Below are 19,625 nucleotides of genomic sequence, written 5' to 3'. Positions count from 1 at the left end.
TATTAAGGTTGTTAGATTCAGAGAACTGGTTTAGATCTTATGTCTTGTTCCATGGTGCTACTCTCCTTGCAAGGAGAGGAGAAAGAGTAAAGTGAATATGGAATGTTATTTTCTTTTGATGACCCTGAGCTCTTGGAATCAATCTATCTACTTGCTTTACCGACAAAACTGGGACTACAGTTTAATATTGAAAAGGAAAAAAAATGTATCCTTACTTTTTACACGTCTTTCATACTCAGCTTTTATTGCCTCTTAGACCTTTATAGCTTAATGTGATAAATAAAATTGCATATCTTTCATCTTAATTCTTCAAAAGGTAATACACCATACCTAAAGTATATAAATCAGAAATCCTTTTATATATGTTTATTAGTGTATATTAGATTTCTTTTTATATGTGTGAACAATATGAATGGTTTATTGCACTGTTATTATGGAAGGTATATTTTAACTAAGTCCATTTTAGGAGCAGAACTCTTATTTATTTTCTAAATAAGTTTCCTAGAACCCTAATATAAAAAACTAAATGTTGAGTAAATCACAAATATTGCTAATGTCCTCAATTGTCATACTAAGTAGAAAAATTTAGTTTCCAAACATTTTAACTTGTAAAGTCGTGGTCATAGATACTATTGAAGATATTTGAAATTCAGTACTTATCATCTGATAAATAGAGGCATATCTCACAACAGTCTCTTCTCAGCACATAGGTAAATTAGAAAGTAGGGAAGCCAAAAGTGCTCCGTCCTAAATCGTTAAGAAATTTTGTGTGTCATTGTTGTTACTGTAGTGCTTTTCAAACTTCAGCAAGGCATCAGGAGCACCTGGAGAGCTTCTTAAAATACAGATTGCTAAATCCCATCCTCAGAGTTCCTGATTCAGTAGTTCTGGAGTGAGGCCCTAGAATTTCCATTTCTAACACATTCGTAAGTGATGTTGAAGTTGCTGGTCTTTGAGAACTAAGGCTCTACAGAATCCCTGGTTCTCTTTATGCGTTCACCACTGATAGAGATTGTCTAGGTTTCTTGGAAAAAATCACATTTCTCTGTAGATTAGTGGACCTATCTGTAAACTGTGGGGAAAGACTCTTCTTCTGCTCCCCACTTGGTGCTGTTCCTTTTAGTGAGGGGACCATGTTTCTTTTCTAGAATGTGGCTCCCACGGTTCATTACTTAAAATACCTGTCACTAATGCAGCTTGGATGCCAAATATCATATTTGATATGGGATTCAGCTCACCTGAGATTTTTAGCAAAATGCTATTGACCTGATTAGCCTATTACTTGAGAGCTAGTATCTAGTAGAGCTTGATCACTGCCTGCTGCTACAGTTGGGTGATCAACTGCTAGTTAATTAGTAATATTCTTTGTCTTTTAGAAGGTTTTTTAAGAATTTAGAGGGGCTGATGGTATCATAAATAAATACAGAGTAGCATATTATTATTACCTGCTGTATTGATCTCAAGCATTAGTATTATTTGATTTTTCAGTTGATGATTTCATTCTAATGATTGTATGTGACCACACTTCTTAGTAATACAGTCACATTTACCTGGTGCTTTTGATATCATTGATCATGAATTGACCCTGGCCTGTCTCTTTGAAATAGCAAGTGGAAAATCAGCAATTGAGAGTGGTTATTTTTGTCATTATGGTTTTATTATTTATGTAATAGTTGTAGGCTCAGTGCTTGGATGTACAGCCTCATAGATTTCGCCCTCAACCTCTGAGGGTGTCATGAAGAGTTTGTCTTACCACGCTGTTTGGTTGTCCAGAGATACATTTAACTTAATCCTTGTCACTTTGGCTCTTTTTGTCATCTTTATGGTGCCAAATACCAGTTTATGAAATAGTTACTGGAGTTGCTTCTTTCTTATTTTAAATTATATTAATTATTAAAGGACAGGAGGGCTCACAGGACTGATGAGCTATTTCTCAATTAAGTTGACTGAAACTATTGAGAAACAATCTAGTAAAGTAGCAATCTCATCACTCCTGCCTGGTTTGCATCATCTCATTATCAGTAAAATGTAAAGCAGCTTTGCTAAGACTGAGATCAGCTGTGTTTCCAAAATGATGAATGATACTTATGGCTAATTAAGCTGATTGGCTTTTTGCTACTGTGTGTAGGGGACTATGTAACAAAAGCACTTCAAATCAGATAAGGGGTACAATATCTGACTGGTTATAGGGCAAGATTGGTAGGTTAATAGCTTATGGATCTATTTGATCAGAATTGCTGGTTATAACCATTGTCGTCCAGTAGCTTGTGTTTTCACTCTCTTTATAAGGTGGACTCTACTCAACTGTCTTTGAAAGGTCCAAGAATTGAAATTTTCACTCTTGAATAGTTTTGCGAACCTTCAAATCTATTATTCTTTGTTTTTTGTTTCATTACATACACACTTAATTTCTTTGATGTGTGATTTAATTGATTCTTACATTAAGCTGGAATGTAGGTACTCGTTCTCCAGTTTTAATTCCTTTGGACAAAATGTTTTTGTATGATTGTTTTTCTACTAAGGAATCCAGGCTTATTTTTAAGTGGTACTAGAACATTTCTCTTAATATCCTTGGACAAAGGGAGACATTGTCATATGAAGTGGTCCTTATTCTGCTTATCACTTAGTTTCTATCAGCCAGATTGTGATTCTCCATCTTGTGTTAGGGAACACTCTCCCCTAAAATAAAATTTGCATTGGGAGGAGAACCTACAGGTGGAAAAGTATGTCTCATCTTGTGGCCCTAGTTCTATTTTGCCTGCCCCCACCTTACATCTCCTTGGGTGTGGTTTCCAAACTCAAGAATTATTTTGACATTAAAAATAACACTTACTGGGCTTCCCTGGTGGCGCAGTGGTTGGGAGTCCGCCTGCCGATGCAGGGGGCGCAGGTTCGTGCCCCGGTCCGGGAGGGTCCCACATGCTGCGGAGCGGCTGGGCCCGTGAGCCATGGCCGCTGGGCCTGCGCGTCCAGAGCCTGTGCTCTGCAGCGGGAGAGGCCACGTCAGTGAGAGGCCCGCGTACTGCAAAAAAAAAAAAAAAACAAAAACCTACTTACTAAGGATTTCCTACATGCCAGTCACTGTGATAAAGGCTCTCCATTCATTATCTTATTTTGTCAACATAGTAATATTGATAGCCTCCTCATTTTATAAATAAAGTTATACTCAGACCTAGAGAATTTAGATAGCTTACGCAAGTAAGTGGCAGAGCTGTTATATTCTAAACTCCTTTCTCTTAATTGCTAAATACTTCTCTGAGCTTTATTTTTCTCTTCTACACGTGGAGATATAATTGCTGTATTATAGCATTGTGATGATTAAATGTGGGAAAATATATAAAACACTTTCCACAGTCACTGACACATTGTAGGTTCTGGTAGACTCTACTCAGACCTGCACAAGGAAAGTCCTGTAAGAGGATATAAATAGAAAATTCTTAGATCCTCCAAGGAAGGCACAGGTAAGGGGAGATTGTCACAGTGCTCAATAGGAAAATCTGGAACCTAAACATAAGCCTAGTGGACATCACTCACCAAATAGCATAATTATTGCCTTATGTGGTAGTATGAGCTGTATTTGTTGTTGCCCTCCTGGACTGCTCTCCACCCATGTGAGCTGTCAGAATGGTGGTATGCTAAAATTCCTGCTGAGACAACATGGGAGGCAGTGGGAGCATTGTCTGCCTGTCTGTCTCCTGGTCACATTTTTATCCTTTGCACTGTTTACTTCTGCCCCAGGAGCAAACCAAAGTATTGCCCTTGATCCATATTTACCTATGGATTAGGCTCTGTGGTGTAGCCTCCCTTAGTCACATTTACTTTAATAAATGTCAGTTCCTTCACCTTGGACTTTTCTTCCTTGAATTATATCTGCTCTGTGCTGGCCCTCAGGGAGAATTTCCCTCTTCAACATTTTGAATAAGATATAAGCAAAATACTCTCCTTGTGGTTCTTCATTGGCATAATTGAGACAGACTAGAACATTTAAAAAGAGTTTTGTGAATATTAAGGTATAAAAATAAGAAAATTAACAGAAAATACAAAGAACATAAATGTAGCCCAGTTTTTGAAGAAGAGGTTTTGATGCCTGTCATAGCTGGCTTTCTCTTAGAGTCACAGATGTTGGTCTAGTCTATCACTTATCTTCAGGCATGTGTATTCTACCCTCAAATGACTAGCACTATTCTGCTGGTACTTTGCCTGGGTTTGTATTTCTCAGGCTTTTAATACCTCAGGCCTTTAGATTCACCACCCACGTCCTAGATTTTTTGGTATCTTCATAGTCAAAACCAAGACATCCAGTTTACCAGCTTGAGGGATACCTCTAGGAGATTTGATTTGAGAATGGAGTCACTGAAAATCCGGAATTTCTGTAGAATGGTTTTTAGGCACCATGTTTCCCAATAATGGGCCAGAACTGAAACTTTCTGTTTGATTATCCTCATGTCTTTGGCTAAAAGGTGACAAATTTTGCAGGATGGTAATGTCTAAACATTATTGACTTAGCAAAGAACTACAGCTGACCCTTGAAAAATGTGGGGGTTAGGGGCACCAATCCACGGCACAGTAAAAAAATCCACGTATAACTTTTGTCTTCGCAAAAACTTAACTACTAGTAGCCTACTGTTAACCAGAAACCTTACTGATAACATAAACGGTCGATTAACACATATTTTGTATGTTACATGTATTATATACTGTAGTCTTAAAATAAGCTAGGGAAAAGGAAATGTTATTAAGGAAATCATAAAAAAGAGAAAATACATTTACAGTACTGTACTATCTTTATTGATACTGGAAGTTTATGTCCTCTGTTTACAAGATGAATTGTCTGTCAGTACCTACATCTATATTGTCTTATATGATACAAAACACTGAAGATATTATATGTATTACTAATGTTAGAAAGCAAAAATGAAAAGATAACATGAAAAAAATGCATTTATGTGCAGCTATAACAATACATGCATTATACCTGTAACAGCAATGATTGCTTTAAAGGAGGTAGTGTAATCAATATGATTGCTTCATGGTAGCCTAGCCTATACACTAATAAATGAATTGTTTTAAAATTTTTATGGCATACAGTTTTACAATCATATTCATAATACAGTATTGGAAACATTGTTAAATTTAAAAAAAACACTTAACCTATGATGATCGGCTGATATGCAGTTTCTCCAGTTATGAGGAAGGCATACTGTATGGTAATGTAATTTTTTGAAAGCAAAGTTTTAAAACAGTAAGAAAACTAACACATTATTAATTTTATATTAAATTATAGAATTTAATGCCTTTATGCCTATGTAAGGATAGACTGGTATCTACATATATTTTATACATTCATGATATACCTAACTTTTTCTTAATTTTTTCAATATTTCTAGACTATGCAGTTCATCTGTGAGTTTTTTTAAATTGTCTCAAATCTCAAAAAATTTTTCCGATATTTATTGAAAAAATTTGCATATAACTGGACTCGCACAGTTCAGACGGTGTTGTTCAAGGGTCAACTGTAGGTTGAATTTAAAGTCATTTCCTGGGCTTGTCTTCCTTACATGGTCTCCACTGGGGAGGCCAAGAAAAAAAGTTTTACAAAGGAAGCTTAATTTTAGTTGACTGTTGGAATAGAGTGACTTATACTGTGACTCTGACTGCATTATCATAAAAACTTAGTGTACTATTTTTGGTCTTTGGTCTTCTAGTTATAAAGTGGTTATTCCACTTTCTTGACAGATATTGGGATAAATATAAATAACTGATTGCTAAGACTTAGTAGTGATGTAACTTGGTAAAAACATTCACTTTTATGTTTTCTAATTTATTAAAATATACAGAGATCAGCTTTCATTCCCAGTGGTAAAGTGATGGCTTGATTACTATGACATGAAAGCATAAACCATGTCAATTTATATATTTCAAAGAATTTTCCCCTCTAAATTACACCTAATGTAGTTTTTTACCTGCTTGGGGCTATATACTGATTGTCATGGAATGTAGTGCTATTTGTCTGTGTGTGTGTGTATCTTTAATTTAATGTAACGCCATGCAGAGCATATTGAATTTCCTTTATTCCTTCAACAGGCATTTGCTGATAGACTGGTTATTTATCCCACTGTACTACATCTCCAGAAACAATACTGCTATTTAAAGTTGAGACTTTCAACAAGTTTTGTGATCACTCCTATTTGATGGGTAGGAAAAAGCAAATGACCATGTTTGGTTATGATGAAACCTATGAAATGTGAAAAATAATGGGTGTGATGAAAGTAACGGAAAAGAGGCCTATAAAACTGAGAAAATAACTTAAATAAACTTCAGCTTAGCCCTGTAACACCATTATAAGGAAAGACATCTCCTGTGTTTCCATGATCAACTCACACAATTTCATGAGTGGTAACTTTTCTCACAGCAACTATAAAATAATACCATAGGCTACATAATAGCCCATAGGGGCCTTAGTTTCATAATCTGAAAAAAACTTGAACCTCTGTTCAGTGTGTAAGACTGTAAGTTAGTTTCTTAAAGGAGGCAGTAAGTTGTAGATATGGTTTTTCCAACTAAAATTACTCTTTTTCATGAAAGAAATGTTTTGAATCTTAGGTGGGAATAATATAAAAACAGATAAAGCATCACATATTAGACTCTTGTCCTATTTTAAAAGGGTAAACATGGAAATAGTCAAGCTGTGAAGTGTCCTGTGCATGGATAATGTTGACACATTGAACAAATGCCTGAAATGCTTCACAGATGACCCTGTTATCCCAAAGCATTGTATAAAGCTATTCCACTATTAGTTGGGTGAATATTCTAAACTGTGGCTATGATTTTGAATTTTTATTTGCATATTACTAATAGTTTTGTTTTACTCAAAGGGGCTATTATCAGGTATTCTCTGTTAACCGTATGTAGTTCTGATAATTCTCTATGATAGTAAATAAGACTTTAATTATTTTTCCAGTGGGCTTCCATTGCTTTGCTCCTAAATGGTTTATCATCTAGTTAAGAACCAGGAATAGAAGAGAACTGAGACTATGTCATGTACTCCTAGATAAATCACAGTTGTTGTGGGCTGGTTTCATCATCTGTTAAATGAGTCCTCACTGATCAATCCCTTTCTTCAGGGTGCTATAAGGCACTGAGTATTGGGTCATTTTTCTGACTGGCTGTCAGTCCCACATATTACTGTCACCCTCATACCCAATTGATCTTTCCTCTTAGTTGTGGAGTTATTAGTAGGTACTCTTCAGACACAAGGTAAAAGTTCTGAAGCAACTCTCTGAGGCATTCTAGCATAAATAGCAATGTCTTAGTCTGTTTGGCCTACTATGACAAAAAAGTATCATAGACTGCGTGGCTTGTAAACAACAGAAATTTACTTCTCACAGTTCTGGAAGGTGAGAAGTTCAAGATCAAGGTGCTGGCAGATTTGGTGTCTGATGAGTGCCCTCTTTCTGCTCCATAGACAGTGCCTTCTCACTGTGCCCTCGTACAGAAGAAGGGGCTAGAGAGCTCTGTGGGGTCTGTTTTACAAGAGCACTAATCTCATTCATAAGGCTCCACCCTCATGACTTAAGCACTTCCCACACGCCCCACATCTGAATACCATCACACCGGGCATTAAGTTTCAATGGATGCGTTTGGGGGAGACACAGATGTTCAGTCTGTAGCAAGCAGCCACCACATATACTACTTTGTTTGTATTATCACTAATCCTTTTTTAAAAACTGTGTGGAAGGTTTTATAATACTTATTTTAAAGTGAAGAAACTAAGTCTCAGAGATGTCAAAATAACTTTCCTAGGACACAAAGCTGGTAAGAGTTGGATCCCAAACTGAGAGATAGATCTGTCTGGCTCTCAAAGCTTTTTTTCGTCTGATTCAAAATCTTTCTGATTTTGCATACTTACAATGAACAGAGTCCACATTTTTGTACTCCAGACCTCTTACTTTGATATTTGTTGGTGCATAACATTTTGATTGTCGTACATATAACATACAAAATATGTGTTAATTCTGTTTATGTTATCGATAAGGTTTCCAGTCAACAGTAGGCTATTAGTAGTTAAGTTTTTGGGGATTCAAGAGTGATATGCAGATTTTCAACTCTGTAGGGGGTTCAGCACCCCTAACCCCTGAGTTGTTCAAGGGACAGCTGTATACTTTCTGATAAATAGAAATAAATTTCTAACTTTATAATTTTCACAAGCAAATAACACATACTTATAAGCATTCCCAGAACAGAAGAGTTAATATAAAGTGCAGAGAAGGGCTAAAGCTGGAGTTATTACTAGTTAAGGATTATTCCCAGAAATTCTCTAGTACAAAATTGGATTTGTGGAAGGTAAAATTTCTCAATATTATCTCATCTAAAATTCTTGAAAATTTTTGCCACTTTTTCATTCAGTTATCTATTCAAAGATATATACTGAACGTTTTCTATGTGATCAGCACTGTTCTAAATGCTGGTTTGGGAGCAAGGAGGGGAGTTTGAAAACTACCCTGCTGCCATGGAGCTTAAATTCTAGTAGGGGGAGAAAGATAATAAAATAAAGAAGTAAATGATATATATTAGAAGATGATAATTGCTTGGAGAAAAATACTGCAGGGAAAGAGGAGAAGGAAAAGCAAGGGATGTGATGGTGACTGGGTGTTGAATTTTTAAGTGAGATAGTCTGGATAGCCTTTTGGGGAAGGTGACATATGAGCAAAATTTTGAAGGACATTTGGGTGAGCCATGTGGATGGGTATCTGGGAAACCAGCATTCCAGGGGAAGGAGGAGCAAATGCAAAGGTCCTAAAGTAGGAACATGGCTGACATGTTCAGAGGTTAGTAACAAGACTATGTGGCTGAAATAGAGTAAACAAGGAGGACAGTAGTAGAAGATGAGATCAAAGAGGTAAGGGAGGAGGAGGAGGAGCTTCAAGCTGGAGGAGTAAGACACGGAGATAATCTTCCTCCCCACAAATACATCAGAAATACATCTACACGTGGAACAGCTCCTACAGAACACCTACTAAACGCTGGCAGAAGACCTCAGACCTCCTAAAAGGCAAGAAATTCCCCACGTACCTGGGTAGGGCAAAAGAAAAAAGAATAAACAGAGACGAAAGGATAGGGACGGGACCTGCACCAGTGGGAGGGAGCTGTGAAGGAGGAAAGGTTTCCACACACTAGGAAGCCCCTTCGCGGGCGGAGACTGCAGGTGGCGGGGGGGGGGGGGTGCTTCCGAGCTGCGGAGGAGAGCGCAGCAACAGGGGTGCGGCGGGCAAAGCGGAGAGATTCCCGCACAGAGGATCGGTGCCGACCGGCACTCACCAGCCTGAGAGGCTTGTCTGCTCACCCACTGGGGCGGGCGGGGGCTGGGAGCTGAGGCTCAGGCTTCGATCAGATCGCAGGGAGAGGACTGGGGTAGGCAGCGTGAACACAGCCTGAAGGGGTTAGTGCACCACGGCTAGCCAGGAGGGAGTCCAGGAAAAAGTCTGGACCTGCCGAAGAGGCAAGAGACTTTTTCTTCCCTCTTTGTTTCCTGGTGCGTGAAGAGAGGGGATTAAGAGCGCCACTTAAAGGAGCTCCAGAAACAGGCGCAAGCAGCGGCTATCAGCGTGGACCCCAGAGACGGGCATGAAACGCTAAAGCTGCTGCTGCCACCACCAAGAATCCTGTGTGGAAGCACAGTTCACTGTCCACACCTCCCCTCCTGGGAGCCTGTGCAGCCCGCCACTGCCAGGGTCCCGTGATCCAGGGACAACTTCCCCGGGAAAATGCACGGCGTGCCTCAGGCTGGTGCAACGTCATGCCAGCCTCTGCCGCCTCAGGCTTGGCCCGCATTCCGTACCCCTCCCTCCCTCCGGCCTGAGTGAGCCAGAGCCCCCGAATCAGCGGCTCCTTTAACCCTGTCCTGTCTGAGCGAAGAAAAGACACCCTCAGGCGACCTACACGCAGAGGCGGATCCAAATCCAAAGCTGAACCCCGGGAGCTGTGCGAACAAAAAAGAGAAAGGGAAATCTCTTCCAGCAGCCTCAGGAGCAGCGGATTAAATCTCCACAATCACCTTGATGTACCCTGCATCTGTGGAATACATGAATAGACAACGAATCATCCCAAATTGAGGGACTTTGGGAGCAACGATATATATATTTTTTTTTCCCCTTTTTCTCTTTTTGTGAGTGTGTATGTGTATGCTTCTGTGTGTGATTTTCTCTCTATAGCTTTGCTTTTACCATTTGTCCTAGGGTTCTGTCGTTTTTTTTTTTTCTTTTAGTATAGGTTTTAGCGCTTGTTATCATTGGTGGATTTGCTTTTTTGGTTTGGTTTCTCTCTTCTTTCTTTCCTTTTTTAAAAAAATTTATTTAAAAAATTTTTTAATTTTTTACTTTAATAACTTTTAAATTTTATTGTATTTTATCTTCTTCTTTCTTTCTTTCTTTTTTTCCTCCCTTTTATTCTGAGTCGTGTGGATGACAGGCTCTTGGTGCTCCCGCCAGGCGTCAGGGCTGTGCCTGTGAGGTGGGAGAGCCAAGTTCAGGACATTGGTCCACATGAGACCTCCCAGGTCCACATAATATCAAACGGCGAAAGCTCTCTCAGAGATCTCCATCTCAACGCCAAGACCGAGCTCCACTCAACGACCAGCAGGCTCCAGTGCTGCACACTCTGTGCCACACGACTAGCAGGACAGGAACACAGCCCCACCCATTAGCAGAGAGGCTGCTAAAATCATAATAAGGCCACAGACACCCCAAAACACACAACCAGATGTGGACCTGCCCACCAGAAAGACAAGATCCAGCCTCATCCACCAGAACACAGGCACTAGTCCCCTCCACCAGGAAACATATACAACTCACTGAACCAACCTTAGCCACTGCGGACACCAAAAACAACGGAAACTACGAACCTGCAGCCTGTGAAAAGGAGACCCCAAACACAGTAAGTTAAGCAAAATGAGAAACACACAGCAGATGAAGGCACAAGGTAAAAGCCAACCCGACCTAACAAATGAAGAGGAAATAGGCAGTCTACCTGAAAAAGAATTCAGAATAATGATAGTAAAGATGATCCACAATCTTGGAAATAGAATGGAGAAAATACAAGAAACGTTTAACAAGGACCTAGAAGAGCTAAAGAGCAAACAAACAGTGATGAACAACACAATATATGAAATTAAAAATTCTCTAGAAGGGATCAATAGCGGAATAACTGAGGGAGAATAACGGATAAGTGATCTGGAAGACAAAATAGTGGAAATAACTACTGCAGAGCAGAATAAAAATAAATGAAAAGAATTGAGGACAGTCTCAGAGACCTCTGGGACAACATTAAATGCACCAACATACAAACCATAGGGGTCCCAGAAGAAGAGAAAAAGAAAGGGACTCAGAAAATATTTGTAGAGATTATAGTTGAAAACTTCTTTAATATTGGAAAGGAAATAGTTAATCAAGTCCAGGAAGCACAGAGAGTCCCATACAGGATAAATTCAAAGAGAAACATGCCAAGACACATATTAATCAAACTATCAAAAATTAAATACAAAGAAAAAATATTAAAAGCAGCAAGGGAAAAACAACAAATAACATACAAGGGAATCCCCATAAGGTTAACAGCTGATCTTTCAGCAGAAACTCTGCAAGCCAGAAGGGACTGGCAGGACATATTTAAAGTGATTAAGAGGCAAAACCTACAACCAAGATTACTCTACCCAACAAGGATGTCATTCACATTCGACAGAGAAATTATTAAAACCTTTACAGACAAGCAAAAGTTAAGAGAATTCAGCACCACAAAACCAGCTTTACAACAAATGGTAAAGGAACTTCTCTATGCAGGAAACACAAGAGAAGGAAAAGACCTACAATAACAAACCCAAGACAATTAAGAAAATGGTAACAGGAACATACATATCCATAATTACCTTAAATGTAAATGGATTAAATGCTCCAACCAAAAGACATAGACTGGCTGAATGGATACAAAACAAGACCCGTATTATATGCTGTCTACAAGAGACCCACTTCAGACCTAGGGACACATACAGACTGAAAGTAAGGGGATGGAGAAAGATATTACATGCAAATGGAAATCAAAAGAAAGGGGAGTATAATTCTCATATCAGACAAAATAAACTTTAAAACAAATACTATTACAAGGGACAAAGAAGGACTCTACATAATGATCAAGGGTACAATCCAAGAAGAAGATATAACAATTGTAAACATTTATGCACCCATCATAGGAGCACCTCAATACATAAGGCAAATACTAACAGCCGTAAAAGGGGAAATTGACAGTAACGCAATCATCGTAGCAGACTTTAACACCCTACTTTCACCAATGGACAGACCATCCAAAATGAAAATAAATAAGGAAACACAAGCTTTAAATGACACATTAAACAAGATGGACTTAATTGATATTTATAGGACATTCCATCCTAAAACAGCACAATACACTTTCTTCTCAAGTGCTCATGGAATCTTCTCCGGGATAGATCATATCTTGGGTCACAAATCAAGCCTTGGTAAATTTAAGAAAATTGAAATTGTATCAAGTATCTTTTCAGACCATAATGCTATGAGACTAGATATCAATTGCAGGAAAAAATCTGTAACAAAATACAAACATATGGAGGCTAAACAATACACTACTTAATAACGAAGAAATCAAAGAGGAAATCAAAAAATACCTAGAAACAAATGACAATGAAAACACAATGACCCAAAACCTATGGGATGCAGCAAAAGCAGTTCTAAGAGTGAAGTTTAGAGCAATACAATCCTACATTAAGAAACAAGAAACATCTCAAATAAACCACCTAACCTTATACCTAAAGCAATTAGAGAAAGAAGAACAAAAAAAACCCAAAGTTAGCAGAAGGAAAGAAAGCATGAAAATCAGATGAGAAATAAATGAAAAAGAAATGAAAGGAAGGATAGCAAAGAACAATAAAACTGAAAGCTGATTCTTTGTGAAGATAAACAAAATTGATGAACCATTAGCCAGACTCATCAAGAAAAAAAGGGGGAAGACTCAAATCAATAGAATTAGAAATGAAAAAGGAGAAGTAACTACTGACTCTGCAGAAGTACAAAGGATCATGAGGGATTACTACAAGCAACTATATGCCAATAAAACGGACAACCGGGAAGAAATGGACAAATTCTTAGAAATGCGCAACCTTCCGAGACTGAACCAGGAAGAAATAGAATATATGAACAGACCAATCACAAGTAATGAAATTGAAACTGTGATTAAAAATCCTCCAACAAGCAAAAGCCCAGGACCAGATGGCTTCACAGGTGAATTCTATCAAACATTTAGAAAAGAGCTAACACCTATCCGTCTCAAACTCTTCCAGAATAAAGCAGAGAGAGGAACACTCCCAAACTCATTCTGTGAGGTCACCATCACCGTGATACCAAAACCAGACAAAGATGTGACAAAGAAAGAAAACTACAGGCCAATATCACTGATGAACATAGATGCAAAAATCCTCAACAAACTACTAGCAAACAGAATCCAACAGCACATTAACAGGATCACACACCATGATCAAGTGGGGTTTATCCCAGGAATGCAAGGATTCTTCAATATACGCAAATCAATCAATGGGATACAACATATTAAGAAATTGAAGGAGATAAACCATATGATCATCTTAGTAGATGCAGAGAAAGCTTTTGACGAAATTCAACACCCATTTATGATAAAAACCCTCCAGAAAGTAGGCACAGAAGGAACTTACCTAAACATAATAAAGGCCATATATGACAAACCCACAGCCAACGTCATCCTCAATGGTGAAAAACTGAAACCATTTCCACTAAGATCAGGAACAAGACAAGGTTGCTCACTCTCACCACTATTACTCCACATAGTTTTGGAAGTTTTAACCACAGCAATCAGAGGAGAAAAAGAAATAAAGGGAATCCAAATTGGCAAAGAAGAAGTAAAGCTGTCACTGTTTGCAGTTGACATGATACTATACATAGAGAATCCTAGAGATGCTACCAGAAAACTACTAGAGCTCATTAGTGAATTTGGTAAAGTAGCAGGATACAAAATCAATGCACAGAAATCTCTTGCATTCCTGTACACTAATGATGAAAAATCTGAAAGTGAAATTAAGGAGACACTCCCATTTACCATTGCAACAAAAAGAATAAAATATCTAGTAATAAACCTACCTAAGGAGACAAAAGACCTGTATGCAGAAAATTATAGGACACTGATTAAAGAAATTAAAGATGATACAAATAGATGGAGAGTTATACCATGTTCTTGGATTGGAAGAATCAACATTGTGAAAATGACTCTACCACCCAAAGCAATCTACAGATTCAATGCAATCCCTATCAAACTACCACTGGCATTTTTCACAGAACTAGAACAAAAAATTACACAATTTGGATGGAAACACAAAAGACCCCGAATAGCCAAAGCAATCTTGAGAAAGAAAACAGAGCTGGAGGAATCAGATTCCCTGACTTCAGACTATACTACAAAGCTACAGTAAACAAGACAGTATGGTACTGGCACAAAAACAGAAATATAGATCAATGGAACAGAATAGAAAGCCCAGAGATAAACCCACACACATATGGTCACCTTATCTTTGATAAAGGAGGCAAGAATATACAGTGGAGAAAGGACAGCCTCTTCAATAAGTGGTGCTGGGAAAACTGGTCAGCTACATGTAAAAGAATGAAATTAGAACACTCCCTAATACCATACACAAAGATAAACTCAAAATGGATTAAAGACCTAAATGTAAGGCCAGACACTATTAAACTCTTAGAGGAAAACATAAGCAGAACACTCTATGACATAAATCACAGCAATATCCTTTTTGACCCACCTCCTAGAGAAATGGAAATAAAAACAAAAATAAACAAATGGGACCTAATGAAACTTAAAAGCTTTTGCACAACAAAGGAAAGCATAAAGAACACGAAAAGACAACCCTCAGAATGGGAGAAAATATTTGCAAATGAAGCAACTGACAAAGGATTAATCTCCAATATTTACAAGCAGCTCATGCAGCTCAATATCAAAAAAACAAACAACCCAATCCAAAAATGGGCAGAAGACCTAAAAAGACATTTCTCCAAAGAAGATATACAGGTTGCCAACAAACACATGAAAGAATGCTCAACATCACTAATCATTAGAGAAATGCAAACCAAAACTACAGTGAGATATCATCTCACACCGGTCAGAATGGCATCATCAAAAAATCTACAAACAATAAATGCTGGAGAGGGTGTGGAGAAAAGGAAATCCTCTTGCACTGTTGGTGGGAATGTAATTGATACAGCCACTATGGAGAACAGTATGGAGGTTCCTTAAACAACAAAAAATGGAACTACCATATGACCCAGCAATCCCACTACTGGGCATATACCCTGAGAAAACCAGAGTTCAAAAAGAGTCATGTACCACAATGTTCATTGCAGCTCTATTTACAATAGCCAGGACATGGAAGCAACCTAAGTGTCCATCAACAGATGAATGGATAAAGAAGATGTGGCACATATATACAATGGAATATTACTCAGTCATAAAAAGAAACGAAATTGAGGTATTTGTAGTGAGGTGGATGGACCTAGAGTCTGTCATACAGAGGGAAGTAAGTCAAAGAGAAAAACAAATGCCATATGCTAACACATATATATGGAATCTAATAGAGAAAAAAAAAAAGGTCATGAAGAACCTAAGGGCAAGACGGGAATAAAGATGCAGACCTACTAGAGAATGGACTTGAGGTTATGGGGATGGGGAAGGGTAAGCTGGGACAAAGTGAGAGAGTGGCATGGCCATATATACACTACGAAATGTGAAGTAGATAGCTAGTGGGAAGCAGCTGCATGGCACAGGGAGATCAGCTCGGTGCTTTGTGACCACCTAGAGGGGTGGGATAGGGAGGGTGGGAGGTAGGGAGATACAAGAGGGAAGAGATATGGGGATATATGTGTATGTATAACTGATTCACTTTGTTATAAAGCAGAAACTAACACACCATTGTAAAGCAATTATAGTCCAATAAAGATGTTTTAAAAAATAAATGAATGAATGAATAAATAAATAAAAAGAGGTAAGGGAGGCCATATTGTCTGGGGCCTTGTAGGTCAAATTAGTAACTTTGGGTTTGACTGATTGAGATGAAGAGTCAGTTCAATAAGAGCAAAGGAGTAACATCATTTGACTGATATTTTGACAGGATCTGGCTGCTACATTGAGGATAGACTGTAGACGTTGGCAAGGGTGGAAGCAGGGAGACCTGTTCAGAGGTTACTGTAACAATTCAGGTGAGAAAAATGGTGGCTCAGTTGGTAGCAATGCCAGTGGTGATACTTGTTCAGAGCTTGGCGAAATGTTTGCTGATGGGTTGGTAGGGAGCGTCAGAGAAAGAGAGGAGTCTTGCTTTTTACTTTTCTTTTTGGTAAATGCAAGTCATAGCTTTTGTTTAATGTAATATAAATGAAACCATCTCCACCAGCAGTCAGTATACTGGGTATTTTAGTTTACTTTGCAGGAAATTGAGCATGTTGTAATTGAAACTACTACGCAGGATGGGAAAGTATCTTAACAATCATTTTATTAATTTAGAGGAAGAATTGTCAGATTATAGCCTCAGGACCAAATCTGGCTCATAGCCTGGTTTTGTGAATAAAGTTTTATTGGAAGGCACGCACATTTTCTTTTTTTTTTTACATCTTGTCTATGGCAGCTTTCCTGCTACAAAAGCAACAGAGGCCCACAAAGCGTAGAATATTTACTGTCTGGCCCTTTATTGAAAAAAGTTTGCTGACCCTTGGTTTCGACCGTTGTGTAAGAGTTGTGCCAAAATTTTCCTCTGATCTTTTTCCAAGTATGAAGAAGAAATTTAAGAGGGGACAGGAGGTGACAGTAGAGAGAACAAAAAGGTAATATTCAAATGCTGTCACCAATGTATTTCTCTCCCTTATGTTAGTCTACCTATTTCTTTGCTATGGGTATCCAATTTCCCCTGATCTCTGATGTGCTCTGTGTTGGGATATAAGTGCACTAATTGGCCTGGGGCGGGGGGGCGGGTCTGGAGAGTATGTTCTTCTCAACAGTAAAGATTTACTATAGGAATGAATCTCGGCTGCTAGAGACTACACTGTTGAATTTCACAGTCTTGATAGAAAATAAAAAATGAGTACCAGCATCAGTGTGAGCATCAATCTTTATGAAGAATTTGACTCTCTTCTTATGACTTTGTGTAATCCTGTGATGAAATACAAATAAGTTAGACCCACAATGTTGTTTGCTTTTTATAGGTCTATAATGACGGATTTATACTACCTCAGTCAAACAGATGGAGCAGGTGATTGGCGGGAAAAAGAGGCCAAAGATCTGACAGAGCTGGTCCAGCGGAGAATAACGTATCTTCAGGTAAGAAGGTTAGGTTAAGAAATTAACTTGAGTGAAAAAAAGGAGAATCATAATAAAACTAAAAGTAAGAGTTGCTGTTGGTTTTTAGTCTTCCTAGCCCTCACTTTTTGAAAGTATTTGTTCACTCATTTTACCTATTTATTCAAAAAGACTGTATGTTACTCCTTGAGTGGAATACAAAGATAGCTAAAAGAAGGTCCCTGCCCTAAAGGGGGCTACTTCTGACACACGGACATACAAAAACTACAGTGCAAAATAGGAAGTGCTGCATTTATGTGAGAGATTAGATGAAATGCTCATTGGAGGAACCTGTCAGGGATAGCTATGTGGAAAAGGTATTATTTGAACTGAGCTGTAAAGGATAATTAGGTAGGATTTACACACCCAGAAATGGAGAAGAGCATACTAGCTGGAGCATATGATGTAAGTAATGGTCCATACCTGGGAAAGAACAGTACAGGAACCCAATGAGAAATAGAATATTTTAGTTTGTCTGGAGTTTTGGTTGTGTGAAAAGGAGGGTTGGAAAAGGTAGGTTTGGGAGCCAGATTGCAGAGGTCCTTGGGTACAGGTTAAGCTTTATAGTGCATAAGCAGTAAATGGTTGCTGAACGATTTTATTTATTGTATAAACATCATTATAACAACAAATGGGAAATATAAATCAAGGGTAAACTCCAAGTCCCAGGCCCTTTAAAATATATTCTCTTCATTTTTTGTGTGTGTTCTCTTCTAGCTCTTATTAATATGCTTACCCAGTGTTACATATTTGTAAGGATAGTATTGATTTACTTTTAAATTTTGTTTTTTGCTTAATATGCCATAAGCTTTTTTCTATTTTGGAATCACAACCTGCTTTTGAAAGATTTTTATACATAAGAGTGGCATGATGAGAGTGCTGCTTTAGTGATATTAATCTGAAAAGTAGTATTTTGCTTGAACTGGATTCATTGTAAGAGACTAGAAGCAAGGAGAGTGTTTAGGATACGAGGACCATACTGAAGCTGAGAAATACTGAGGTGTGTGGCAGTTTGCATTGGAAGTGAAGAGACAAATTTGAGAGAGTTTGGGAAGATCAAATTGATAGGCCTATACAAGTAGCTGAAGGAGCTGGAATGAATGGGGTAATGTGTCATTAACTGAAAAGAAACTTAAATCAGGGGAAAACAATGTATTAGTAAATAGAATTTAATACTCCAAATGCTTGAAGTTGAAATGATCGTGCTCATCCTTTTCTAGTACTATTGATGGTATATATACTTTCTGTGTATAATCACTCTGTTTTCCTTTTAAGGTTAAGGTGCTTTATAAAAGCAAAATAATAGCCAGTGACTTTATTCTGTATATTTTAAGATGCACATTTTCCTATACTTAAATAGGAAAAAGCAGAAAATCAGGTGTTTCAAGAGTTCGTTAAAAATGAAACTGATCTTGGCATGATTTCTTGGTCTAATACCCCCATGGCCATTCATCAGAGGTGTCTGTAGAATGAGAAACACTTGCCTCCTGTAGGGAAGAGGTAATTATCTCCTATCAACTAGAACCTCATTCAATGAACTGTAAACAGCTGGTGGCTCAGAACTATCATCCTCATTTGAAATGGAAATAACTCTGGTTTCTGAGTTTCTTCCATTTCCACATATTCATTAAATTTTCACACCACAAAAGTTATATTTAAACTATGATTTGGCCATAGTTTAGCACCACCCCCAACCTGCCAGTAACAAGTACCTGCCACTTGCTTTAGTTTCTTTTTTCCTCTTGGTTTTTGAGTGGCCAAGTGTTTTCACCAGTAGTGTGAATTTCATCTTCTATGTGCTGATTTCTGTGGTTCTGTTTTAGAGAATTTCACTTGTAAATCATGCTAATGATTTAAAACTATATTGGCTTTTTAAATCTTTCAGACTTACAGTAAAACATTGTTTCACATGGACCTTAACTTCAGTTTCAAATATTAATTAAGAAATGCTTACTTTCATGCTTTTCTTTTTTTATATTGGAAAAGAAAATGCAATTTTTAATATTAAAGGAGATGGGGAAAATCTCAATAGGAAAAGCCATATTTTAGAAAAATATTTTTCTTTAAATATTCAATGTATTTACAATCATTTTTTCCATTTTTGAGGTTAAGAACTGTATTTGTAACGTCTGATTTTTCAGAGATTAAAGATGCCAGTCACTCTTCAACTTCTCTGGTTGGAGGTG

The 19,625-nt window shown here is 37.9% G+C and overlaps 1 protein-coding gene across 9 annotated transcripts in view; it reads left to right on the top strand.

Annotated features, from left to right (window-relative positions):
* FUT8 (fucosyltransferase 8) overlaps positions 1 to 19,625 on the top strand; it is a 318,277-nt gene that overhangs the window by 215,686 nt on the left and 82,966 nt on the right. For all 9 annotated transcript variants that reach the window (XM_019922488.3, XM_033851048.2, XM_073800357.1 and 6 more), the window contains one exon: positions 17,307 to 17,421. In XM_019922488.3, the coding sequence (XP_019778047.1) occupies positions 17,307 to 17,421 (115 nt within the window). The remainder of the gene's footprint in view (positions 1 to 17,306; positions 17,422 to 19,625) is intronic.

The sequence above is a fragment of the Tursiops truncatus genome, chromosome 2 (genome assembly GCF_011762595.2).
Source record: "Tursiops truncatus isolate mTurTru1 chromosome 2, mTurTru1.mat.Y, whole genome shotgun sequence".
NCBI lineage: Eukaryota > Metazoa > Chordata > Mammalia > Artiodactyla > Delphinidae > Tursiops > Tursiops truncatus.
This window is presented reverse-complemented; position numbering and strand designations above follow the sequence as displayed.